Source organism: Poromitra crassiceps (genome assembly GCF_964638095.1).
Source record: "Poromitra crassiceps genome assembly, chromosome: 15".
NCBI lineage: Eukaryota > Metazoa > Chordata > Actinopteri > Beryciformes > Melamphaidae > Poromitra > Poromitra crassiceps.
In genome coordinates this window covers 6,322,564-6,349,801 of record NC_139634.1, presented here as the reverse complement: position 1 = coordinate 6,349,801, position 27,238 = coordinate 6,322,564, and the positions used below count along the sequence as shown (strand labels likewise).

Here is a 27,238-nt window from a genome sequence, read left to right as displayed (position 1 = left end):
ACAGCGGGGAACGCAGCCAACAACACACCGGAGGTTTGTGCAGAGCCAGAGGACACTGACGCTACAGATCTCTCTGCATTAGACGAACCTGCATGCCAACCAAATTTGCGTTCTTTCCCGACTAGAACACTCATTGGAAAAAGTAGGTGAGACTTTTTTGAGATACTAAACAAAGTGGTTTTACATGTTGCCAAAAAATACAATTTAATTGACTGCTTCTACCTGCTAATAATGAGTGCGAAAAGGAGCAAACAACACACAAATATTCCTCTAAATCTGGTTTGAAAATACCCAAATGGTCCACCCCTGGCACACCCTGGCTTTCTGTGGCACACCCAATGAGCCGAGTCTGGCTACGCTACTGGAGCACAAGCCGAAACAGAGACGAGAACCTCTCATCACCACTCCCCTGCCAGAGGGACCCTGGCAGAAGATTGCAGCAGACCTGTGCCAGCTGGAAGGGAAGAGTTATCTGATAGTAGTGGATTATTATTCCCGCTACATCGAGATGGCTCACCTGCCCTCAATATCAATATCAAGCCTACTATCAACCGGCTTAAAAGCATATTCGCCAGATGGGGAATACCGCTGGAGCTCGTCAGCGACAACGCCATGCAGTTCGCCTCAGCTGAGTTCAGAGACTTCAGTAAGGAGTATGGGTTTGCTCACACGACCTCCAGCCCCCACTACCCCCAAGCAAATGGGGCAGCTGAAAGGGCAGTCCAAACTGCCAAAAGAATTCTCAAGCAGTCGGACCCATCCCGCGCCCTGATGTGCTACCGGGCGATGCCCATCACTGCAACAGGGGGCAGTCCGGCTCAGTTGATGATGGGGCGGCAGATTCGCACCACCGTCCTCACATTGGAGGTGAAACTGCAAGCCAGTCCCGTTAGCCGCGACCAAGTACAGATCAAGGACTCCACAGCTAAAAAGGCATATGAGTATTTCTACAACCGCCGACACTCTGCCCGCCCGCTGCCAGAACTGCATCCAGGGCAGAAAAAGGGGTGGAGGACTCCTGCTGAGGTGGTGGGAAAATCTACAGAACCACGTTCCTACCTCGTCAGGATGGAAAAAGGGACTGTGATGCGCCGAAAGAGGAAACATCTACAGGCGATCCCAGAGAGCGCCGAACCCGCTGGCCAGCCGAGCCAGCCAGAGGAAAGCCCAACGCAGCCATACAACAGTCCCCGCCCTGCACCGATCACCAACGAGGTCGGATCACCCCCAGAGACTACACCAGGGTCTCCTTTGCGGACCCCTTCTTCCAAAGGGACAGCAAGACTGACCTCGAGGGGCCGTGAGGTTAGACTACCTCTCAGGTACAGAGACACTTAAAGACTGGATAGTCACCCTAGCCTAGAGTAACTATGCCAGGCTTTTGAAATACTGTTCAATTAAACACACACACCTTTAGTTTATTTGTTGGGACGCTCAGTAAAAAAAAAAAAAAAAAAAAAAAAGAAAGAAAGAGAGAAAAGGACTTTTGAGTTTGAATTTTGTTCATCAATAGGAACAGCAACTATTGAGGGCAGAATAATCCCTACGTTGCTGTGGACCGAGGGCAGTCTACCCCAAAGTCCTAGATTCCAGTTTATGCATGCTCAGTGTCTGGATTGGTGCTGAAAAGAGTTCCAGAATTCTTTAAAGGTTTACAAGTGCCTAGTATGTGAAATGTTCCTGTATGACCTCCTGTTAACTCAAAGAAGGGAGATGTAGTGAAGCTTTACTGTAAGTTACACTGTTGTGATTCACCTGATGCACTTGAAGGGAACATCTATCGCGGACGCAGTTAGATGACGTCACGCGCGACTGACTGATATTATGTCACTCTTGTGTTGTCATGTGGTTCATGTCCACGGCTGAGCCGGTGTGTGTTAAATAATAAACAAGACGTTAAGACCAATAGCTATTGTGCGGTTATTAACGTGACACATGACACCGAGGCTAACAATTTAGTTAGCACTAGCTAGCGAGCGGCTAACTACGTTAATGCAGGAAATGCAAAGGCATCATGACAGAGGAAACAAGATCAGACTGTTGAGAATATCAACATCAGAGCTTAAAATTCGGCGCGGGATTGCGAGATAATATGGTCTCGCAATATGCGAGATAATATGGCATATTTTAGCCAATTCCGGCAGATTTGTAATTTATAATGCGGGAGAGGTCCCACAATTGTTTGCGCACCAATGTCTATAATGTGAAGCCGACAGAGCGGAACGAACGTTTGCTGGACGAGTGGTCGCCGTGTCGGACACATTTTAGAGGGCGGACTGTTAGCTCAACGTTACCTCAGGCAGCGGTGTAGCCAGTGGCTAGGTGTATCTGGGTGGTGGGAAGGGGGCGTGGGTGGGAAAAAATGCTGTAGCAAGGGATAGGAAGTGCAAAGAGAGTCAGAGTTTGAAGGGTGGGTAGGAGGAGTGGCTAGGTGTATCTGGGTGGTGTGAGGGGTGTGGTTAGGAAATGGGGCGGGGTTAAGGAAAAGCAGCTGTAGCTAGCTAGGGGATAGAAAGGTAGGAGAGAGTCAGGATTCGAGGGGTGGCGATAGGGGGATGTAGGTGGGTCATGGGTTCGGATCCGACTCACAAAATGTGCATATCATAGCAGACTGGAGTATTGGCCTTGGCGGAGGTCACTTCGAGTTGTTTTTAAAATAGTACATTTAGAACTGTTCTGCTGTAGAGCCAATTTAGTCTATCGACGGCTAAATGAAGGTCAAGATGAACAGCTTCGTAAAGGTCATGGGATGACACACAGCTTCGTAAAGGTCATGGGATGACACACATGTGCCTTCTCTTCCGTCTTGTATAGCAGCCGTTCTGACACTTGGCACAAAAGTGGTGCATCAGTGGGCCGAGACAGACCGGGCCTTGTCCTGTCCTTTAGCCCGGCCGTCTGACTCATAGGCTACGTTCACACAGCAAACCTTAGTGCTTGAATCTGACTTGTTGCTCACATCTGATTTTTTGTGTGGCTGTTCACACAGACTTTTTAAAAGTGGCCCATATATCAGACTCCAGTGTGAACAGGTCGCGGACCTGAAGTGACCCGCATGTGCAGCACAACAATAACGTCACACGCAGCACACTGCTGTTCTACATAAACCCGGAAGAAGACAGCAGTAAACATGGCGGTAGCTGACGATGTTGTTTCATCTGTTGTTTACGGTTCAATTTACAAGTTATTGTGCAGTGGAAGACAGGGAATACAGGTGCAGATGATAGCAAGGAAGAGGAGAAAGAGAGCCTTTAGATTTTTTTTTAATAATGGCTTTCTGTGGAGCAATAGCTGCTACTTCTTGCTAATACTTATGAGGTCTAAAACCTCACTGTCCCTCCACTGATTACCTCCCTCACAGCTGTCCTCCATGTTTGTAATCACAATCTGGTCCTCCCTCCTCCCGCCAGCGTAGAATAGTGACGAATGTCGCTCTGGAATGACGTAAAAGTCACATTGAAGCATTAAGTCAGATATGGGCCAGATGTCTGTTCACACCGGAGTCACATTCCAAAACATCAGATTCGAATCTGATGTTTTTCCACATTTGAAAGTAGCCCAGGTCGTCTTTAAAAAAGTAACTTTCAACGTGACTTGTACTGTTCACACAGTCATGAAAAAGACTGACCTGAGTCACTTAGGTGGGAAAAGATTAGATTCAAGCACTAAGGCTGGCTGTGTGAACGTAGCCTATAGTGACCCGTGTCACTTACCGACCGGCGCCACAACACCATTATTGACCTCTTAAGTCTCACCACTCAACAAAGAAAACCAGGCCTTTGTGGTTACACACCACTTTGAAGTGGACCACTTCGCAGGGTTTCGCACAATCAACAGGTTTAAGGGGATTTCGCTAGGGGGGGCAAAGCTGAGTGGACGTTTGTGTGTATTGTCAGACTGGGAGTGTGTGTGTGTGTGTGTGTATTGTCAGACTGGGAGTGTGTGTGTGTGTGTGTGTGTGTGTGTGTGTGTGTGTGTCTTTTGACATGCGGCCTTGCCTGGCATATGTTGTCCTCTGTACTCTACCCACAGATCAAAAAACGCTCCACAACATCCATCACCACCACCACCACCTCCAAAAGGAGGAACAGAAAAACGAGGAGGGGGAAAAAGAGGTGTAAAAAAAAAGATATGGATAGAAATACATTTCTTCACTATAGCAGCCACCATCCACCCTCACTCAAGAGGAGTCTGCCATATAGTCAGATTTTAAGATACAAACGTATTTGTGATTCAAATCATGCCTTTGAGAAACAAGCTCAGGACCTTTGTGAAAACCTTGTCGCCAGAGGCTACAACAAATCTCTGAGTAAGAACACAATGGACAAGGTGCACCATATCCAGAGAAATTATTTATTACAATATAAACAAAAAGAGTCATCTGGTAACTCAGTCTCACTGGTTTCCACTTACAGTCCTATATATCTGATGGAGTCAAAGAGGTTGTAAATTAATACTGGCATATTTTGAAAACAGACCCTGTTATACAGTAGGCAGGGCGTTTCAGACGCCTCCAAGGTTCTTTTACAAAAGGCAGCAAAATGTATGCAATTATATTGTCAAATCTGATTTATGGAACAAACCTTCTAATTTTTTGTCACATATCCCAAGTGGGAACTTTCCCTGCTTCAACTGTGTCCAACTCATCCAATGACTGGACAGACAGTAAAGGTTAGAGGCAGAATTACATGCAACACAAAATTCGTTGTATATCTATTAAAATGCCCCTGCAACCTGTATTATGTGGGAAAAACGAAACGTGATTTAAAAACTAGGATTTGTGAACATAATTAAGCAATATAGCATGAGAGCCAGTGTGTTGTGGCATATATATCCCGCTGATCAGCTGTTATCCCACGAGGCCGCAGGCCGAGTGGGATAACTGCTGAGCAGCGGGATATATGCCACAACACACGCAGCTCGTGTGTGTTGTGGCATATAAAATGGTTTCCAAGTATGATAATATAATAATAATAATACTATAAGTCCGACTGGCATGGCATTCTGATAGAGTCAGTTGAAACACTACTGTAAGGCGGGACCTCTAGCAAGAAGATAGACGTGTGGGTGATTTGATTGGATCGTTCTGGAGACTGAAGTTGACATTGGCCAATCCTGGCGCTTGCTGAGAAGCTGAGAGCTTTCTGCAAAGCCCGACACCAACTAACGTTACGTCTTATTTAGAAATGCGGGGTTAACAGCCTTTTTTTTTGCAAAGAAGACATTAGCCCGCGTCTATTCTTGTACAAAACATAATTTTCTGCGAAGTATTAGTAAAGTTATAAGCGAAGATCGATTCACAAGGATCTGACAGCTGTCTCCGCCATTTTGTTTTTTCTACATTGTCATTTGAGGTAACCAAAGCCTTTTAGTAAGAGAGTTGCGCCATCATGCGTCATGGCTCTTCAAATAATAATCAATGCCCATGGGTTATGAGAGTGGTATACGGTATTTATACCATGGCTGTGAACTAATCAGATTGCTTGATTTGAGAGAGCCGTTTTATAAGATAAGATAAGATAAGATATCACTTTATTGTCAGACAGAGTCCGAAATTTGTCTTGAATCCTAAGACACTTGTTTCTCATAAATACATACAGGTGTACAATACAAACGACAACAGCATCACCATCATCAAAGTGTTACATACTGTGGAACTTAAATACACGTAATCGACAACAAAAAACAAAAACAAGAGACAAGAAAAGTGGCTGCAGTGCTTCCTTAATCCCTACCTAGAGCCTCTAACCTGATTGAACAGTTTGACAGACTGGGGCACAAAAGAGTTCCTCAGTCTGTTACATAAGTGTTGTAACCATGATGTAAAATCTTCAGTTGCTAATCATACCACAGGATATCTCAGATACATGGGCATTGAGACAGTTGAAGCTCCACCTAGAGGTGGTGACCGGGACAAAACACTTCTCCAAAAAGAATGTTTCTGGATCCATTTCCTTGAAACAATGGAGCCAAGGGGACTCAATGAGGAGCTTTGTTTATCTTGTTTTTTGTAACCTTCTTGAGATGATTCTGTATTGATTTGGTCCCGATGTCTCATACGTGTTTACTGGGTTAAGTCCTGCATAAAACTGCATCATAAACTGAATAATTTGATGATGTGCATAAGAAAATAAGCTAATTTGAAATGCTATCAATTAGTGTTGGTTGTTGATGTGGGTCTCTTTTGGGAGCTGCTGTGATTAGCCTGATTGACTGATTCACCTCACTTGCCACTGATGCACACTGAAGAAACGTCTGTGCAAAGGCAATACAAATCTAAAAAGCTATTGGAGTGCAGCTGTCCTGGATCAATTCCTTTCTTCTATATGTTTTGGAGGATTCAGCACCCACATAAACCTTTGAGGGTTGAGCGTGTTTTTTTTGGTTTTTCTTTGTTTACCATCTTGAAAACATTCGTTCTGCCTGTGCTGTTCCTACTTGGTGCTTGTACAAACTGTATGCTATGTGCTGTCATCGTTAGGTGAAGGGAGAAAATGCAAATTGAACGTGCTTGATTAACCAATACTGTGTGGAGGGCCACATATAGTATATTTTGAGAGACAAGCCGAGGGCCACTTAAACTCAGTCGGCGGGCCGCAATTGGCCCCAGGGCCGGACTCTGGACATGCCTGCTGTAGTGTGAGTCTGGCTTCATTATACACAAGACCTGCCCTCTCATTATACACAAGACCTGCCCTCTCATTATACACTAGACCTGCCCTCTCTCACTCGACCATGCCAGATCGTCCAGAGATACAGTCGGATGACGGAGATGAAGTGTCCGGGAAGTGTCTGCTGTATGTGTGTGTGTGTGTGTGTGTGTGTGTGTGTGTGTGTGTGTGTGTGTGTGCGTGCGTGTGCGTGTGCGTGTGTGTTTGGGGTGGTGGAGGTTGTAACATAAAGAGCAAACCACAGTTCAGTTCAGAGCGAGCACTGGGTTCTAACTCTACATACATATATTATACATCAGAACCCTTGAGCTACTTCTGCTCTCACTCACAAAGTCAAAATATAAGCAATGTGATGTATCGTTTTTGAGATATCAACATTAGTCTCGCTCATTTTGAAACCTGAGTGTGAAATAATATTACAGAGTGAAAAATGGGTTATGTTATTATCAACACTGGGTGAATGTAGACACATCTGAAATGTAGGCCTATAGATTGATGGAGTGCATTCTGATGGACCGCTCTCATCTGACTGACCTCTCTCTGGTTGGTGTCAGCTCGTGCTTATTCGTCTTTTTTATCCACATTTCCCGGGTCTGTTCTGAAATGTACAGATTTACCGGTCTGTTGGCAAAACGTGTACATTTCCCGGAACATCTATACATTATTAACCCCATTCTTCTACATTTACCGTAACACACACACACACCATATCACATCACGCCGTCATGACAAAGGACATCATGGAGCATGTAAAGAAATCCTGCACATATCCCATTGTGGCGGGGAAACGCCAGCCGGCTGTATAGATTAATTTACATTACATTACAGATTAGATATAGATGAAATCACAAACCGGGTATTTGGAGATGTGTGACGGTCCCTTGTGCGATTACAATGTGCTCTTCATTCTTTGCCATGGGTGGAGAGAACTTGGATAAGCCTATAGCACCCATGCAGCCCACGCTTATTGTGCCCGAATTGAATTGTTTGTAGTGACCCAGTGTTTCCCACTACAAAAGATTTGTGTTCATGTGACACACCCGAACTGATGTGTTTGTTTAGGCAAGCAGAAGGTCAAGTCTGATCTTGTGTCTCTTTCATTGACAGTACATAATATGGACCACCTTAGCTATATGTTTTTGACACAGCAAAATGAAGCTCACTTCCCGATATTGTTTGATTTCGTTTGATTGGATGAATGGATTTTCCTGTTGCATTGTGGGAAATCTGTTCAAACCTGGAGCCGGGAAAACAGGAAAGGGCGTGAGCGTGGACGGGACTCGGGGGAGGGTTTCCTCCGCCACGGCATCCATCTTGTTCATGTTATTTTCCCTGCTAGCCGTTAGCTTGGCTAACAAATGTTGCTAACGTTAGTTGCTATTGCTAGCCTTGCTCCATTGCTCTCACATTGAATACAATAGCCCGAAGAAAAACCAGAGTATTATTTCCTCCAGACCTCGCGCGGCGTCACCAGCCTGCCGCTTGCATCTTCCACAAAATCGAGGTAATCTTATTTTCTAACGTAACGCTAATTACATAGCATGACATTAACGCTAGCTACGTTAGACTAGAGTAGCATAAGTTAACGTTATACAACGTTAAACAGTATTGCATGCTGCACAGATTCGGACGTAGACAGAAAACAAACGCAGTTCTGTTTACCTAGGTTACCTCTTTGAGATGAGGCAGACTCAAAGCATACTCATGATCTACCAGCTATAGCGTTATATATCTAGCTAACGTTAGATCAACTATCAATCAATGAGAGGGAACAAGGGGGTTAAACTCCTCTGGATAGTTTATCCACCTCTGCATTTACAGTATTTACCAATTGCACGTAGTGTTGGGTAAGCAAACGTTAACGTTATACAGTGATTAACAGTGTCTAGTATTGCATGCTGCACAGATTCGGACGTAGACAGAAAACAAACGCAGTTCTGTTTACCTAGGTTACCTCTTTGAGATGAGGCAGACTCAAAGCATACTCATATGATCTACCAGCTATAGCGTTATATATCTAGCTAACGTTAGATCAACTATCAATCAATGAGGGGGAACAAGGGGGTTAAACTCCTCTGGATACTTTATCCACCTCTGCATTTACAGTATTTACCAATCGCACGTAGTGTTGGGTAAGCAGACATTAACGTTATACAGTGATTAACAGTGTCTAATTCGTTTCTTCCAGGGGTAGGCGCCGTCCAGTACCGATGGGACACACAACAGAGGATTATGATTTGTGACGATCAAAGCTATAATATTCTGTTCTCCTGAGATTAACGCTAAACTACATGTTACTGCTGATCAGTTGTTTCAACATAGGAAATTGCCATAACACACAAGCCAAATGCTGACATGAGAGATTTGCTTTGAACAAGTTGTAGCCTATCTGCCAGTGACCGGAGAATATTGTTATATTTGCTTGTTTTAATGCTTTTGTCAATAAACATTGTCAACAAAGATAGCCTTGTTGTATATTATCATGTATCTGAATGTCGCAAATATGATCGCGCAGAACGATCCATTAGTTGTCTGGTCAGAGGCAGGTTGGATAAAATGATCAGATGTGATATAAAGATTGTTGATGTCGAGTGAACACGAACTACGAACCGAAGATTGGACCATGAGGACATGACGACGGAGAAACAAGCGATCAGCAGTCTGCTTCAATCAACGAATGCTTTATATTTATTGAAATGAAATATGGTGATATCTGGTGGTCTGAAATTACTCTCTCTAGCTAGGCTAACTGGCTCATATTATGTCATATTATTGTAACGTCTGAATCAGCGTTTCATAACTTTATAATAGCCTAACGTTACTGTATAGCCTGGATGACAAATGCTACCCATCCTTCCATTGGTGTATGCTGCCTTTAGCTTGTGGTATTATGGTACAGTAATATTGTCTAGCTATAGACAGACAAGTTTATCTGAAATCAGGGTGACAAGATCCCTGCTGCTAGCTCGTCTGCCTTTCTGTGTCACAGAGTATCTATGTTTACAGTATCTTAACAGACTGCATTACATGCTACACCATGCAAATATATTTCGATATAATTCAAACAATGGTTCCAATCCTTAACCATACCATGGTGGGCTGGACTGTGTATTGCTGTGAAAAAGTTAAATTTGATTGTTTCAAGTGTTACACGTGGTTACACGTTATATTTTTAATTGAGCTTTGCGGAATACCTCAACACAATTGTGTATCAGCTTTAAATGTCCAATATATACAGCATTAAACAAACGACCAGCAGCATTCAAATGTGCAAAAACGTTATATTTATTGAAATGTGGTGATCATGTCACAAGTCACATTACATAACGATATAGCGTTAGGTGTTCTTTTGATCAACAGACCTCGGGGGCTCTATACTGTTGCTACGTTGCTAGCTAGCTAGCCGCAGATCAGCTCTGAAGCCCCAACTTCAGAGCTGCCCGTCCACTAAAACCCGATTTCGATATAGCGTTTTAGGTGTTCTTTTGATCAACATACCTCATAACGGGGATCTATACTATTACGTGTGTCTACTAACATCATTAAAATATCATAAGGGTAACGCTGTTTCTGTTATTTTACTTTTAATCTCTGGCTACGTTGCTAGCTAGCTAGCGGTTACATGCTGCCACTCCGACGTGCTGCCACTCCGACGTTCTGCCACTCCGAAATATCGGCACTCAGAAAGGGATCATGTCTATGTTCCCCGGGTTCTATATTCCCCGTTTTTCACGCCAAACCTAACCTCCCCCCATGCCTAAACCTAACCTTCCCCAGACCCTAACCCAAAACCTAACCTCTCCTACCCCCACGCCTAAACCTAAGGTCGGCATTGCGGCTTCTAAGGTGAACGACCGCCAGTCAGAATAATGGAAGTTAACGTTCGGAGTGGCAGGGCTTCGGAAAGGCAGACAGTTACCCTAGCTAGCTAGCCTGCCTTGGCAACTGGTTGGAATCATCTGGTTTCCTGTGGCTGGTGTAAATCAAAGAAAATCCCGCCCCCAAAGTTATAATTTTTATCGGCTCTTTTACTCGAAATGGGACCATAATTTAGAAAACGGAGCCCAGGAGAGCATGAAAAAGACTTGAAATTGTTTATTCAGACCATAAGCTCATTCGGAAAATGTTTATTTAAGACACAGAACGAGAGAGAAGTCGGCTCATTTTTACATTGGAGCCAATGTACGTGTCGTCACTTCCGGACCTGACGTGCGCCCCCCGGCGGGATTTTCGAATTAATGGAATTCCAGAACTGGCTTCATACATTCCCTAGTTGACTTGCCCACTGGTCTCTTTCCTCTGCCTTTACCGTAAGATCTCGCTTGTGTCTTACCTATGCCTTAGTCAAGTCAAGTCAAGTCAAGTTTATTTGTATAGCACATTTCATACACAGAGGCAATTCAAAGTGCTTCACATAAAATGGTTGACAGGAAAAGAAAAGAAAAGAAAAGAAGAGAGTAAAATGGACATTTAAAAGCATCACAACAAAACTTAAAAAAAAGAGTATAAAAAGTGCATTAAGCAACTTCATTAAGCACACAGGAAAATAAACGAAAAGAAGAAATAAAATGGACATTTAAAAGCATCACAACAAAACTTTAAAAAAAAACAGTATAAAAAGTGCAATAAGCAACAGGCGCAGCAGTTGCAGAAAGAGCTAAAACTTATAGAGGACTCATTGGGTTTGCATAGTAGCTGTCAGCAGTTAAAAGCGACGGTAAACATAAAAGTCTTTAGTCTATTTTTAAAAGTAAGTAAGGTTGGGGCAGATCTGAGGTCTTCAGGCAATTTGTTCCAGCTAGCAGAAGCATAGTGGGTAAATGCAGCCTTCCCGTGATTTGATTTGATCCTAGGGACAGTTAATAAGCTGGACCCTGTTGACCTAAGAGTTCTAGACGGTTCGTAGCGTGGGAGCAATTCAGCTATGTATTTTGGGCCTAGGCCATTAAGTGATTTATAGACTAATAACAGTATTTTAAAATCTATTCTCTGACACACTGGCAACCAGTGTAAGGACTTAAGAACTGGAGTGATATGATCAGCTTTCTTAGTCTTCGTTAGAACTCTAGCAGCAGCATTCTGAATGAGTTGAAGTTGCCTAAGTTCTTTTTTGGAGAGACCAGAAAAAAGGCTATTGCAGTAGTCTAACCTACTATAAATGAAGGCGTGAATTAGTTTTTCTAGATCCTGTCTGGACATGTATCCCCTAATTCTTGCTATATTTTTAAGATGATAAAAAGCAGATTTTCTAATTGACTTAATGTGGGAGTTAAAGTTGAGATCGGAATCAATAATAACTCCAAGATTTTTGACTTGATCCTTAGGCTTCAGGGATAGAGACTCAAGACGTGCAGTGATTTTAAGCCTTTGTTCTTTGGGGCCAAACACGATCACCTCAGTTTTGTCTTTGTTTAGCTGTAGGAAATTCTGGCACATCCAGTTATTTATTTGATCAATGCACTGGCACAATGATTCTATGGGGGCATAGTCAGCTGAGGAAAGAGTTATATACAACTGAGTGTCGTCTGCATAGTTATGATAGGCTACTTTGTTTTTTTGCATAATTAGGCCTATAGGGAGCATATAAAGGTTGAAGAGAACGGGCCCCATAATGGATCCTTGAGGCACCCCACAAGTCATCCTAGTTAGGTCAGATGTGTAATTGCCAATGGAGACGAAGTACTTCCTGTCTTGAAGATAGGACTTGAACCACTGGAGGACCGTACCCGATAGCCCAACCCAGTTTTCCAGTCTGTCCAATAAAATTGAGTGGTCAACAGTGTCAAATGCAGCGCTAAGATCCAGTAGCACTAGAATCGAATTTTGCCTGAGTCTGTGTTCATTCTGATGTCATTTATGACTTTAGTAAGCACGGTTTCAGTGCTGTGATGGGGGCGAAAGCCTGATTGGAGTTTATCTAGGAGATCATTCGAGGTTAGGAATCTATTGAGTTGTAGGTAAACAACCTTTTCAATTATTTTGGCTATAAAGGGGAGATTAGATATTGGTCTGTAGTTACTGATTACCGATGCATCAAGGCTACGCTTTTTTAGTAGGGGTTTAATAACTGCAGTTTTCAGGGACTCAGGAAAAGTGCCGGTCACAAGGGATCTATTAACTATTTGCAATAGGTCCGACGACAGACAGTTATAAACGCTTTTAAAAAAGCTTGTTGGAAGGGTATCGAGACAGCACGAAGATGATTTAAGGCCTTGCACAGTTTCCTCTAAGATGTCGTGGTCGATAACGCTGAACTGGGACAAAGTTATCGAACTAGGGATCTGCGGGTAGGATGATGTCACAGCATTTCTTGGTGTGGAGCCACTATAGCCTGCCTGATATTAATAATTTTATCCGTAAAAAAGGCAGCAAACTCATTACATTTGACAGTAGAGAGGAATTCAGGTGCTACACAGAGAGGCGGATTAGTCAGTCTATCAACTGTGGCAAATAGAGTGCGTGCATTGTTCACATTTTTGTTAATTATCTCAGAAAAGAACGATTGTCTCGACCTTTTCAGTTCGAGGTTGTAGGAGTGAAGGCTTTCTTTGTAAATATCATAGTGAATGTGAAGATTAGTTTTCCGCCATTTACGCTCAGCTTTCCTGCAATCTTTCTTTTTGCATCTAACGGATGCAGATTTTCGCCAGGGTGCTTTAATTTTGCCAGACAGCAATTTTAACCTAACAGGCGCCACACTATCAATAGTATTCAGAATTGTTCAATTGAAGTTATCAAGAATCTCATTGACAGAAGCTGATGTGGGAGGAGATAAAGAAAATGTCTCCATAAACAGCGCGCTGGTGCCTGCATTAATGTCTCGTCTTTTAACGGTTTGTGACCTATTAATGATCTCAGGGGAGATTTCCATTTCAAAAAAGATGCAAAGATGGTCAGACAACGCAACATCAATAGTCGACACAGAAGAGGAGTTGAAGCCCCTAGTAATAACTAAATCCAGGGTATGGCCTCGGTTGTGAGTAGGCCCTGAAACATGTTGAGACAGATCAAAAGTATCAAGTAAGATATTCAGTTCTTTGGCAAAATTATCCGTCGGGTTATCAATATGAATATTGAAATCCCCAGCAATAGATATACAGTCATGTTCAATGAAAATTAAGGAGAGAAGATCAGCAAATTCAACGAGAAAGCTGGCTGAGTATTTTGGTGGTCTATAGATATTCAGCAGTAACACAGTGGTTGAGCATTTCAGAATAGCAGCAAGCTATTCAAACGATGGAAAGTCTCCAAATGTTACCTGCTTACATTGAAACATATCAGAAAAGACAATCGCTACTCCCCCCCCCTCTTATCAGCTCTGGGAGTGTCAATGAAGCTATAATTAGGCGGTGCTGATTCGGACAGAACAGTCACTCTGTTGTTCATATCGAGCCAGGTTTCTGTGAGGAACATTAAATCCAGATTATGACTGGTAATCAGATCACTGATGAGGAGAGATTTATTTGACAGCGACCTAACATTAAGGAGTGCGGCTTTAATATTTTTAGAGCCTGGCATGTGCCATGGCAGTATGGGAGAGGGCTGGAGGGCATGTGAGGGAGGGGACGGTCGGGGGGCCAGGTTCGGGGTCGGCAGTGGTGGGTCGGGGGTGGGTCGAGGGGGTGTGGGGGATGGCAGAGAGAGGGTGGGTGGGGGGGGCGGGGAGCAGGTAGGTTGAGGGGGATGTAAGGAAGGGGGCTGTGGGGGGGCCAGGTTCGGGGTCAGGAGTGGTGGGTCGGGGGTAGGTCGGGGGGGCGTGGGGCATGGCAGTATGGGAGAGGGCTGGAGGGCATGTGAGGGAGGGGACGGTCGAGGGGCCAGGTTCAGGGTCGGGAGGGTAGAACGAGGGGGCTTAGATGGACAGGGGGACTGGGGGATCATAGACAGTCCAAAGCTTATCAGTTTGTTCATCCTGCTGGAGAATGGAATGGGGGAGGGGGGTGGGGGGAGGTGGAGGAGCAAAGAGGTAGAGGAAAGGGCAGCATCCTCCGCTTCATCCTGGAAGGAAGATGTCATGGTTGGTTGTTGGTGAACTGGGAGTTCGCGGAGGGGTGTAGAGGCCCGGAAGGGAAGGGGGGGAGAGAAGAGGCGAGGGGGAGGGGGGGGGGGGCAGTGCCCTCCACTTCATCCTGGAAGCAGAGAGGAGGAGAGGAGGGGGAGGGGGCAGCGTCCTCCACTTCCTGTAAGGAAGACGTCATGGTTGGTAGTTGATGAACTGGGAGATCGCGGAGGGGTGTAGGGGCCGCGAACGGGGGGGGGGGAATGGGATAAGCAGAGGGCAGGAGAGGAGGAGGGGGGGGCAGCGTCCTCCACTTCATCCCGGAAGGAAGACGTCATGGTTGGTTGTTGATGAGCTGGGAGTTGGCGGGGGGGGAGTAGAGGCTCCGAAGGGGGGGGGGGGATGGGCTGATATCGCCTGCATGGCAGAGGATATTTCGTCTAGTCGGCTGGCCTCGAGTTGTGGCAACAGGGATTGTTGTTGATGAGACGTGTCGACTGGCAATGTGACCTCGCGGCGAGGGTTGGAGATAGTGGAGAGGGGGGGGGGGGGGGGGGGGCTCATTCCTGGCCGTGGAGTTATCAGATGTTGGGTGATTGATGTTGTAGAAAAGATTGGCAGTAAACAGCCTTGTGCCATCTCTGTTGAGTCGACCATTACGATTGTAGAGATGGCTTCGATCCCAGAAGAGATTGAAGTTGTCAATATAATTCACATTATACTGAGGGCAGACGGTTGAAAGCCACGTGCTTAACACATTCACTGCCAGCCATTTTTTTTTTACTGTAGGTAGCTTCTGCCAAGCCGTTTTTTGAGGATTCTGGCTCATTTTACAAGAGCCGAGGATAATTTTCTGCTTGGACTTTGTGAACACGAAGTTCACAAAAGTACTAATAGAATGTGTGCTTTCTCTGTCTAAAAGAGTTAGTTTGTAGAGTTAGTAGTTATGTAGATATTAGCCGTTGAGTACAGCATGGTTTCAGCGTGTGAGACAGGAAGCTGAGATAATCGCAGTTTTGTGAAATTCAATCAAACAGGCAGAACAGTCACTTTAACCATTTATTTTTGGCATCAGTGAGAGATCAGACATCTGAACAATATAGTTCTGAACACCCTCTCCTTTAAACTCCTCCCTCCGTGGGCGTGTCTGGTGGCGTTTGTCACAAGCCAGTTTCTCCTGCCTGTCTGAGCAGTGAGCAGCCTCCCTCTCTGGCGGCCCCTCATCGGCGAGTGTGGCGAGTGTGGACTGTGGATGGGACTCAATCGTTTCTTGGATTTTCGGTTGAGAGCTTTGATGAAGCTTTGTGCGATTCTAGGCTTTATGCTGCCCACCCAGTCTATTTTTGGACCCCCCCACCGTTGTGCGCCGGTGTGCAGCAGCGTGAAAGCGTTTTCGCCTACAGTATGAGAATGAGGCTCGTTCGTTTCTGGGTTTTCGGAATGCGTGCGATTCTGGCCTTTCTGCGGGTGTTTCAAAGTGTGTTTCACCCATAATCTATTATGCAAATTTGCAATCCCCCACGCCAGCACCGCTCTCCGCTCTCTGTGTGCTGCTGCTGGCGCGGCCGCTCTCAGGCGAGTCTGGTGACTGATGACTGTAAAATCACCAAGCCATTTCCTTGAGAATGGCTTGCTCCCGCGGCTGTTTTTGGTTGGCTTTCTCTCTGTCGGGAGAGCACTGTCGCCACTTAGTTGGTCGGTAAAATAGATTATACACATTCAATACTTCCAATATTTTTATAGGAGACGTGGGGGACATTGATCCACGTAGCACCGTCAAAAAAAAAAATTTTTTTTTTTTGACGAGTCAACTCGTCATTGGCAGTGAACGGTTGGATTGTGTTTGACGAGTCAACTCGTCATTGGCAGTGAACGTGTTAAGCTTAGGGACCTGGTGAACTTATTGACTTTGTATCCATTGGGGGGCAGGGGGCCACTGATAAATGCCTCAATATCGAGTGAGGCTAGGAGCTTCAGTAGGTCCAGGAAGTCACGTTTTAGTGTTTCCGATTGCTGTTTCAGAATGTCGTTGGCTCCAATATGCAGGGTAATCTTGTTTAGGGAGCTGTGACAGGATTTCAGGAATTTTCTCTGTTATGTCACAGATCATCTCATCAGGGAAACAGAGTGTAGCGGTATTGTTTTTAATCCCAATGTGTTTAATATCCGAGTCTCCGATGAGCAAGGATGTTATAGGGGGCTGCGGCCTGCTAGCTCTTGATAGCCTTTGAGGCTGTGGCCTGCTAGCTCTTGATAGCCTCCTAGCTTTGGGGCTACCTAGGTTGTCGGATAGCCGATGGGCCGGTCCAATATCCATATCGGCAGTCGATACAGGTCTACCCAATAGCGGTTGAAATCTGTTTACCAGCTGTAGGGACATCAGTGGTGGAGGAGCAAAACTCTTCTTTCCACCTCTCACAATAATCCATGGTTGATCTGTGCTAGTGCTAACAGGGGCTTTACTAGCTAATGCAGGCCAGCCCGTGGCTGAGCTAATTTCCGGGTGATAAGAGGCAGTCTCTGAGGGTCCAGGGATCACTAATCTTTTCGGCTTCGCTCCCTGGACATTCCAGAGGACAGTATCAGTTTGTTTCCCCGAGATAGCACAGGCTTGAGAGGCAATGTTTTCGGGAACATGAGTAGGCAGTTTACCCAAGGATGGGGGAGCTAGCAGACTGTTAGCATTCGTGGTATCTGTGATGGAAGATGCATGTACATTACCCGATAAGGGAGTAGCTAACGCTAAGTTAGCATTCGGCATCGTAGCTTCTGTGAATCCATTGGAAAGGGAGCTCTGAGGCTGTGTAGAGGTAATCCCAGTGTCTTTCAAACAATAGATGGTAGTTTCCAGTATTGCAATTTTTTGAAGGTGGCCAGTACATCCTTTACAGGGCGACATGCCCTTAGGTAACACAGGGTCCCAAATCCACACCAGGCAGGCTGGTAGATAGAGGCCGCAGGCCGGGAGATAGCAAAAGCAGGCAAGCGATAGCAGCGGAGCACAGCTTGTACACGACCGTACACGATGAAGGCTGAAGGCTGAAGCCTTACCGTAAGGCTCTCATGACTACCGGCCGGGAAGACTTGGATCTTTTATTTGTTGGGGGGAGGAGACCTCATCTTTTCACACTGTTGATATCTCCACACTTTTACCTGCCAAATGGTTTAGTTTTCATGTGATCTGATCCACGATCTCGTGCAGCTGCCTCGCACGCTTACACTTTTATGGCAGACGCTAACTTCCTTCCTGTGACCCAAACAGCAAACAGCACGAAGGCGACACCTGGCCAAAGGGCAGTTTCTTTCCTCAACATTCATAAAAGCCCCTTTAGTTCTTTATTAATATGAACTGGACACTTCCTTGTTGAGTCAAGCTGTGCCCAGACGAAGGCTGGACCAGCTTGTAAACATGTTTTCCCCCTTGTGTCATGCAGGGCAGAGCTGGGCAGACACAAGGAACCGAGCCCTGACACCTTCCGGGCCGGCGCTCCATGACCTCATGGCCACATATTGACTCAGACAACAAGGACGGGAGAGTGGAATGAGGAAACATCTCTCCTCTTCCCAACAATGCTCCACATTTAAAACCCAAAAGCTTTTCAAATGACAGGCCACTCGTTTTTGTTTGCACATGAAGAAAACACCAGAGTTTAATGTTTTCCATGCATAGCATTTACTGTGGCCTTTATTGACTCAGGGATAATAACATGTAGGCTACCTGTGTTTAAAGACGGCGGCATTTCCTGGGACAGCTCCAGCCGGGGTCAGGTCCCCCAAAAACGGGGACAGTCCTCGGAAAACGGGGACGTCTGGTCACCCATTGAGATTCATTTGTTATTGAATAGTGCTAGTGTTATGTAATAGCAGTGTTAGGTAATAGTGGAATGATGTTTACGGTATGCTGATTATGAATTGTGTCCTGGTGCCAATGTGTCAGAGAATGTGTGTTCCAGCTACCAGGATGTACAAGGAGGAAGCTGAAACCTTTTGGAGCAGTGCCAATGCCACCAGCGCCACTGCCTTAGCCAAATCTTTTTGTCTAGAAGAGACAGGCAGGAACACACTGTCTTTGGCACAACTGTGTGACTGACAAACAATGCCGACGGAGGCGCCCAGCCTTCATTGGCTCACGTGAGCGCAGCGCTACACTTTCCTATTGCACGCACAGAGAAGAGAAGGGCGTCTATCTTCTCATCTCACGATCGGGGATTACAGTAAATAGGCAAATGTCACAAAAATGTTGGCGCGTTCCTTTAAGGTCAAACACTATTGCGTTACCTGGCTGGCATCGCCAGTGCAGACTCAGGGGCTGGGCCCCTGAGTCAGCACACAATGGTGTGGGCTGCATTGGCGAGCATTGGCGACATTGGCGAGCCAGCCAGGTAACGCAATAGTCAGCATTGTTTGTCATGGGGGCGGCTGTAGCTCAGGAGGTAGAGCGGGTTGTCCACTAATCGCTTTGGATAAAAGAGGTCGGTGGTTCAATTCCCGCCTCCTCCAGTCTGCATATCGAAGTGTCCTTGGGCAAGACACTGAACCCCAAATTGCTCATGATGGTGTGCCAGCACCCTGCGTGGTAGTAGGGTGGGTCATACTCAGGTGGTAACATGAATCTGAAGGAAATCCTGACATGAGGGGTGTCTAAATTATGTATTTTTCTATGGAGAATTCAAATATGAGCTTAGTTTTTAGATAGGATAACTCTAACCTACATCATTTTGCATTTCTAAATTGCCAATTTTACCCATTCGAACCCCATTTTAAGATATTAAAATATATAAGGGAAATAATTTATATTGACAAAGCCAACTCAAATTTACATTTTTATTAGCAGGTGAACTGCATGTATATCACTGGATACAATTACAATGATCAATCTCCTGACTTCTTGAACTTTGCCAGGTTGCACAACTCCTGTTTCCACTCATTCTTGGACATCAGCCTCCTGCTGGTCTCCTGAACCCTGATCCTTCCATCCTTCTTTTCCTGTGAGAAGTACTTAGCAGAAGCCTCAGTTACCAATTTAACAACCCTCTCAATGTGTGTGGCAAGGCCAGTTGAGCACCTCCATGGTGCTGTTGATGAAGTTCTTCAGCTCCGAGGTGCTTAGGAAGCAGGTTGTGGTGGCTCTGACACACCTTCTGACCACCGTCTGGGTCACCCTCTCCCCTGATGCTCAGGATTCTCTCCACCCCCTCTCTTTCTGATCCTCAGACCACAGCACTGTTTGGAGGATGGATTCACTGTGGACATACCAAGCAGATCTTCTCATAGTCTGCATCACAAGGTCCAACACCTCCTTCCTCTGGGACTTGAGGCATTCCAGCAGGAGGACCCAGGAGTGCTTGACCTTCACATTGAAACAACATGGATAGTGCACTCCAACGATGAATTCCACAATGAATTGCAGATTCTTCAGGTTCTGTCCCTTAAGTCTTGAATGACATTGTCAGGCAGCTTGATCAGTGCCGAAGCTGCAGGCTCATGGTCAGTTTCAGGGAAAAGCTCAACTTCAGCCCCACTTCTCTCCAATTCCAAATCCGCATCATCATCTGCCAACAATCTCTCAACATGGCTGTCATCTCTGCTGCTGCAGCATTTTCCTCCTTGCTCCTTCTCCTTTTCCCTGCCTTCTTTTCCTTCCCCTGCCTTTCCAATGACCTCACCTGTCTCTTGTGCTCTGGCAGATCAGGACCCCCCATTTGGTGGAGTCCTTTACTTCCAACCTTCTCTTCCTGTCCCTTCATGTAGGCAAGATCTTTTCTCTCTGCTGCAGTAACAGTTAATATGGGCTTGAATCACACAGCCCTCACAGCCTCCTGCCTTACAACTGGAAATCTGACACTTGCAAGTCAAAATGTGAAATAACTTGTCTAACTTGAAGATGAACATCAAGATGGCATCACGTTTGCCCTTCACTGCCTGATTCCAGACCTCCTTGAGCTTGGACATGATAACAGGTGGTTTGAAAAGAGCATTAGTTTTGCTCCACTTGACAAATCAGACCAGTGTAGATGTCACCCACCAGCTGGTCCACTGGGTAGTTCCTCCTCCTCATCTTCACTTTGCTCCCTTAGGTAGATGCCATAGCTCAGGATATCCCTCACAGTTGTCAGTTCAGACAGCAAGCCCCCGCCCAGTGCCAACAAGATGTAGGTTAGGATTGTCTTTTCTGATTCTTGGAGTGATAAACAGAAAAATAGATTCTCTCTGTATAACCTTTGGCTCTAATATGTCAACAAAATGAAACAAGAATGTTGAAATTGGCTTTACTGTTTTCAGATTTCTGTTCTGGAAATGTATGCAAATATTAAGTAGATAATGCCTCATTTGCATATTCAAACATACAATTTCAGAAAACTTGTAATACAAAAAATATTTGTCTTACTGTAAGTAAGTAACTGAGGAAGTTTCATGGTGATATCTATTAGTTAAAAATCTTACCCTATTCACCTCGCATGTCTCGGCTTAATAAATAATAAATTGCAAATTGATGTAGGTTAGGCTTTTCAGATTAAGAAAATATATTCAGATTTGTGTTCTACACACCAAAATACATCATTTGAACACCCCTCTCCATTGATTTACAAAAAATGCAGAGTATGGCCCACCCTAGCGTGGTAGCCTGCCGCCATCGGTGTATGAATGGGTGAATTTACCTACTGATTGTAAAGCACTTTGGATAAAAGCGCTATATAAATGCAGGCCATTTACCATTTACCATTTTGTCAGTCACCATTGTGAAATTAAACCACTATTACATAACATTTCAATACAGCCAGCCTAAGTGCACGTTCACACCATAAGCCAATCCCACGCAGTTTCAATTCAGCGTCCTTGTTAACAGGCGAGTCTGTTCACACCGGCCGCACGCCATGCCATGCTGAAGCCACGCTGTGCCATGCCAACGCCACGCCGAACCCATAGATTCAGCTTCTGTTCTATTTTCCAAGCGTGCTGTGTGCTGGTCCCGAGCTGCCAGGCAGGCAGTCAATCCAATTTGTGAGGGGTGGGAGGAGACGGAGCAGCAGCTCTGAGCCCAGTGCAGAGGAAAAGAGACTGCTTCTGGTGTGACCGGTTAAGCGTCAGATCAGCTTGACCCTGCCTCAAGCTTCAGTTCTGCATGGCTTTGGCGTATGTATGGTGTGTTTCCATCAAAGACCTATACATAGATGGTAATTTTGCATCGCTTGATCAGCTGAAGAGGAAGTCTGATTTGCCCGGCACGAACTGGCTCAGATTCCTGCAAATCAGACATTATGTTTGATTCAGGATTCAGTGGGGGGGCACGGTGGCACAGTGGTAGCGCTGTCGCCTCACAGCTAGAAGGTCCTAGGTTCCATTCCCGCCCTTGATGCTGTGTGGGGGGTGTCCTCAGTGCCCACTGCCCAGGTGAGCTATATTGTCAAAAGGGCCTTTCTGTGTGGCGTTTGCATGTTCTCCCTGTGCTGCCCTGGGGTTCCTCCATACAACATCGGTATGGAGTCATGGACCCATACCAAAAACATGCAGAAGATCGTCATCTGACCAGTGATGACAATGTTGAAGTTAGTCCCTGGGCGCTGTACACAGGAAAGTTGCCTACTGCTATGAGTTTGTCCATCCAGTTCTTCTAGTCTGGTGAGGCTTACTGTTATAATGCAGTTTTAGCTAAATAAACATCACATTGCACTGTTGGTCTTTTGGGAGATTAACCCTTAATTATCATGCACAACATTGATTTTGCCCAGTTCTCAATTGCAGCATGCCAGCATAATGCCAAGAAAGGACAGCCTAAGAAGACAGAAAGGCTAAGAAGGCTAAGAGCAGGCAGCCCAGAAAAGCAGTTCTCTTTGATCCTGGATCAGTCCGTATTAGGCAAGCAGGTGCCATGGACACCTTAGAAGTGCAGGTAACCAGGTGCCATGGACACCTTAGAAGTGCAGCAAAACTGTACACAGTTACGATTCATCACATTTATTCAACTTGTCATCTGTTGTATTAAAAATACAGCTCATCCACTTCTCAATTTAGTAAGGCGACTGGTGTGTGTTGTTTAATGTGTGTTGTGTTTAATGTGTGTGTTGTGTTTAATGTGTGTGTTGTGTTCAATGTGTGTGTTGCGTTTAATGCCCCTTTCTTTTTTACTTGAGCACCCTGCCCCCAAAAGTGTCTGCGCACGGCACTGCTCTTTATTGTAGATTCTGCATGCTCTCAGGTTGTGCTTATTCACACCTTCCTATGATTCTTTGAATGTGACAAGCAAAGTGTTGAGTATTAATTTGAGAATATTATGTGAGCCTTCAGTTCATATAAAGACACAATATCATTTTCTAATACTATAAATTGCTCAGAAAGGTTAGGATTCGTTTTCAGTGGTTTTATTTCATAATAAAGAGAGCAAATATCTTACAAGTCCTGTCATTCATTGTTTTACAAGCATGATCCAGCACAAAGTACAGTAGGCTACAAATGAACATTTTCACAATCCATCGTTACGCCTTACATTATGAAGTACAGTATTAACTTTGATACCTGAAATAATTCAATATATAATCACTCACATACTCACAGTATTGATTTCTTAGACATTGTACAAACAAAATCCCCTTAAAATAGTACGATGACCTGATTTAACATAGTATCCTATAACATAGGTAAATATGTACAATTGGCAGGTTCAATGGAAATTATCTGCTTTTTGCAGAAGAACTCTATATTTGTTGACAAGAATGTGGAGACGTAATATCTACATTCTGTATAGTAGTTGTACAATTGCTTTGCAGTCGTCCATTGCTGCAGTTCAAGTGACACATCTATCAAGTGCAAAAAAAATGATACACTAGCATGAGGAATAAATGTGTAATTTTAGACCTTTAAATTAGTAATTGTAACACCATCCACCATCACAAACTCTTGCTGCATACAAATGTGTAAAGCGTCATTTTGATTTTGTGTTTGATTGGCCTTTTGTTATGGTTATTGCGTGTGAGGGTTCACTGCAGCTGTGAGAGGAGGGGTGTGCAGTCTCCGAGTCTGTCCAGCTCCTCCACGGCGCCGATCAGCCCTTCAACCTTCTCGGTGGGAAGCACCACCCCTGCGTTGTTGCGGAACTTCTTCCTCAGGCTCTCGTTGGTCAGCGGGTTGCGCCAGTGGCCGTAGAAGGTGTCACAGCGGCCACTGAGCACGTCTCCCCCGACCAGCGTCACCTCGACTTCGCCGTACATGCGATCAAAGTTGGCCGGGTTGTCCTGGGGATGCTCGACCCGAACGCGGCTCAACAGAGCCAGCAGCTCGGGGCGCCTCAAGGCAGCGGGGGAGAAGGACTGCACCGTCACCTCCCCGTCCAAGAGGGCGCTGCAGGCGTTGAACTGGAAGGAATGGCGTGCCTGGTGTTCAGACTCCGGGAACGGTCTGTTGATGTACTTGGAGTGGGGGACTCTGAGCAGGATGCCCTGGATCTGGGCAGGGTTGACGGTGCCAGACTCAATGCCCACGAGGTGCTTATGGACGGAGGCTGCGGCGTCTGCCACCCAGTGCATCCCCAGGTGGGCGGGGAAGCGCTTGAAGCCCATGTCCTGCTCCTCTAGCAGGAACACATAGCCCTCATCGGGAGACGTCAGAGGCTGTGGCACGTAGTCTTCATAAAAGGCATTGAAGCCGGCCACCCCATCTATGGCATCCAGGATCAGAGGGCTGGCCTTCAGACCTCGGGAGGCCAGCAGCGCCGCCTCCAGGCCCAGCCGAGAAGCGTTGCCGATGTGGAGGGGCTTGGACTGGGTGGCGGCGTTAGCCATCGGGGCTCCGGACAGAGAAGCAGCGATGGCCAAGGCATGGCTGCTCTGGGACTGATCCAGAGACAAGAGGCGGGCACAGGCTGCTGCACTTCCCATGGTGCCGACCACACTGGGAGGGTGGAACCTGGTGATGAGACAGACAGAAGCACAGGGACAGAGAGACACTTTGGTCAGATGTTTTGGTGGAACCTGGTGATGAGACAGACAGAAGCACAGGGACAGAGAGACACTTTGGTCAGATGTTTTGGTGGAACCTGGTGATGAGACAGACAGAAGCACAGGGACAGAGAGACACTTTGGTCAGATGTTTTGGTTCCATTTGCTCTTGTGACTAAAGGGGCATTTTAACTGCGTTACAGCAGAGCTAGCCGAGTAAATATGTCTGTTGTACCCGCAGCTATTCTGTGACAGAGCTCTCCGAATGCAGACTGAGACAGTCTATTTCTGCAGTCGTGTTAAAGGAGAAAAACAGATTTTTAGTCATCTCAGTATTTTCCTCAAAAAGCAAATAAAGTAGTGGGTCACTTGACTTCTTGTAAACACCTGCCGTCAGTGATATTCCTCTCCACATGGCTAATTGTGCAAACACTACCCCCCCCCCCCCCCCCCCCCACACACACACACACACACACACACACACACACACACACACACACACACAGAGCCTCTGCTATCCCCGAGAAGAACACAATAACAATCCTTTCACACCTCACTGACACGACTGAAAGTTCACTTTACACGGCACAGGCCGCCGGTCGAACCCTAGCGATCAGCAGCGTGAAATATGAATCTCTTGACTTTAAGGACTCATGGGGCTACTTTTTCAGACGTGTCTATAAGACTTGCTAATATAAACAGCTTTCATGGAATAGCCACTATGAATCTAGACTATTGTGTGTAGGGCAGCAAGCACACTCAAAAACATCTAGCGTCCTATAACGTCCCTCTCTCGTTCACGCTCTGTGTTACGAACCTCTTGGGGAGGCTTCGGGCCGCGTTGGAGAAGCGCATCAGTCGGCCCTGGATCTCGATGCCCACATTGAAAGCCAGCAGCAAGTCGGGGCCACTGGGCTTGCTGTCATTGGGCATCATGTCTCCCACAGCTAACAGAGCAGGAAGCACTGCGCCGGACGGATGGGTGGCAGGGTGCCACGTGTCGTCAAAGTCCATGGAGTGAACCTGCAGCAAAGAGACAACAAAATAATTCATATTAACAGTAGCAGAGAATTATTGATCATGTTGAAACTGGTGAAAGCAGTTTAGCATTAGTGAGATCATAGTGCAACCATCAACAGGATGAGGTCAATCTGTGGGTGTGCACCAGCCCCCTCCTGTGGTTGGTCAAAGCGTTGCCAAATTGTCTGGTGTTCAGAGGACAACTGTCTGTGACGCATCATCTGTTTCCACCTGTTTCTACTCACCGCTACTCCATTGACGAAGGCCGCGAGCGTCGGGGAGAGCCTGGTGCCCCCGCGTCCGTACACGCTGCTGATGCCACCAGGAGCGTACAGGTGCTGAGGGGAAATAAACACAAGGACAAAGACACATTCAATTATAAAGTCAGACTCATCACAGCCACACGCACGCACGCACACACACACGCACACACACACACACACACACACACACACACACACACACACACACACACACACACACACACACACACACACACACACACACACACACACAGTGTAGGGTGTCTTTGTAAGCCATTAGTCCCTCAGGGAAACCCAGGGAAAAAGGTCATCGGACAGTGGGTCATGGAGAAAAAAGTATTTATGACCAGATTAAACATTTTTCCTTATCTTATCTGTCAGCATACAGCATTTGCACAGATTGGAGAGCCATATAAGGTCAGGCTTTCATCAGTCATGTTGCTCTTTAGATATGCGTCAGAAAATAAAAAGGTATTTGCCCCCTCCCTCCCTCCCTCCCTCCGCCTCACCTGGCAGTGCTGCAGTACCAGTTCAAACACGTCGGTGGTGCTGCCGAGCAGGCCCACGCCGATGCTGTCCAGCACCATCCGCTTACTGCGGTGCAGCACGACGGGGGACAGGTGCTGCGGCCGCACCTGACTGATGAACCTCCCAAAGCTGCCGGTGACGGTGTCCTCCGGGGCAGGACGCTCCACCACCACTGAACACCAGGGGGAGGAGAAAGAGAAAGTCATACACCCAGTAATGGAATGGGGAAGAAAATTAGAAGTGGAATGTTTAAAAACTGTTACAGAGAGAGATCTTCCATACAGTTTGTGTGACAGTGCATTGTTGTTATATAGCCTAAACTGTAAAAGAAATCTTAAAAAGAAAGACAGTTAATTAAGTACCGTATATCAAAAGCTGGGTTTACCTTCCACTGCAGACTTGTGCATACTCCTGAGGCCACACATGGGTCTAATGGTTTTCTGTGGAACACAGAGCATAGAATGTTGAATGTATTTACTACTAGACACATGGAAATATATCCATGCTTTATTCTTTATACCTCATACTCTCACCATGAATCTGACAGAGAAGAGGTCAATGGACATGTGCAATGGCCTGCTGCCGTTGTCAGACACACATCTGATTAAATCTGCCCTAATGAAAGAGCCATTGTACAGGTGAGGCGGTGCTACCAGGTGTGGTAATGTGGTCAGAGCTCAGTGAAATTCATCCCTAGAATTTAATCACAAAACCACGTGTGTCTATTTCTTCTTCTTCTTCTATTTTGTTCGTTCATTACAGAGAATGGAAATGTCCTGCTCCAGAGATGCAGACAGTCAGTGCTCAGAGCTGCAAGGAGAATCT

The 27,238-nt window shown here is 45.8% G+C and overlaps 1 protein-coding gene across 1 annotated transcript; it reads right to left on the bottom strand.

The window, feature by feature from the left end:
• Positions 1-23,481: 23,481 nt before the first annotated feature.
• irg1l (immunoresponsive gene 1, like) lies at positions 23,482-26,487 on the bottom strand. The gene is made up of 4 exons (XM_083652065.1): positions 26,395-26,487; positions 25,868-25,960; positions 25,420-25,625; positions 23,482-24,570 (listed from the first exon to the last, which is right to left on the bottom strand). Exons 1-4 carry the CDS (start codon positions 26,470-26,472, stop codon positions 23,646-23,648), a joined length of 1,302 nt encoding a protein of 433 aa, XP_083508191.1. The 5' UTR covers positions 26,473-26,487; the 3' UTR covers positions 23,482-23,645.
• Positions 26,488-27,238: the final 751 nt, after the last annotated feature.

Bases quoted from the DNA above. Each gene is read 5' to 3' on its own strand.
- irg1l (XM_083652065.1), bottom strand. From the start codon at position 26,472: ATGGTGCTGGACAGCATCGGCGTGGGCCTGCTCGGCAGCACCACCGAC. The intron at 25,961-26,394 runs GTGAGGCGGAGG...ATTTCCCCTCAG, and splicing joins TGGTACTGCAGCACTGCCAG to CACCTGTACGCTCCTGGTGG. The intron at 25,626-25,867 runs GTGAGTAGAAAC...TCTTTGCTGCAG, and splicing joins CCTTCGTCAATGGAGTAGCG to GTTCACTCCATGGACTTTGA.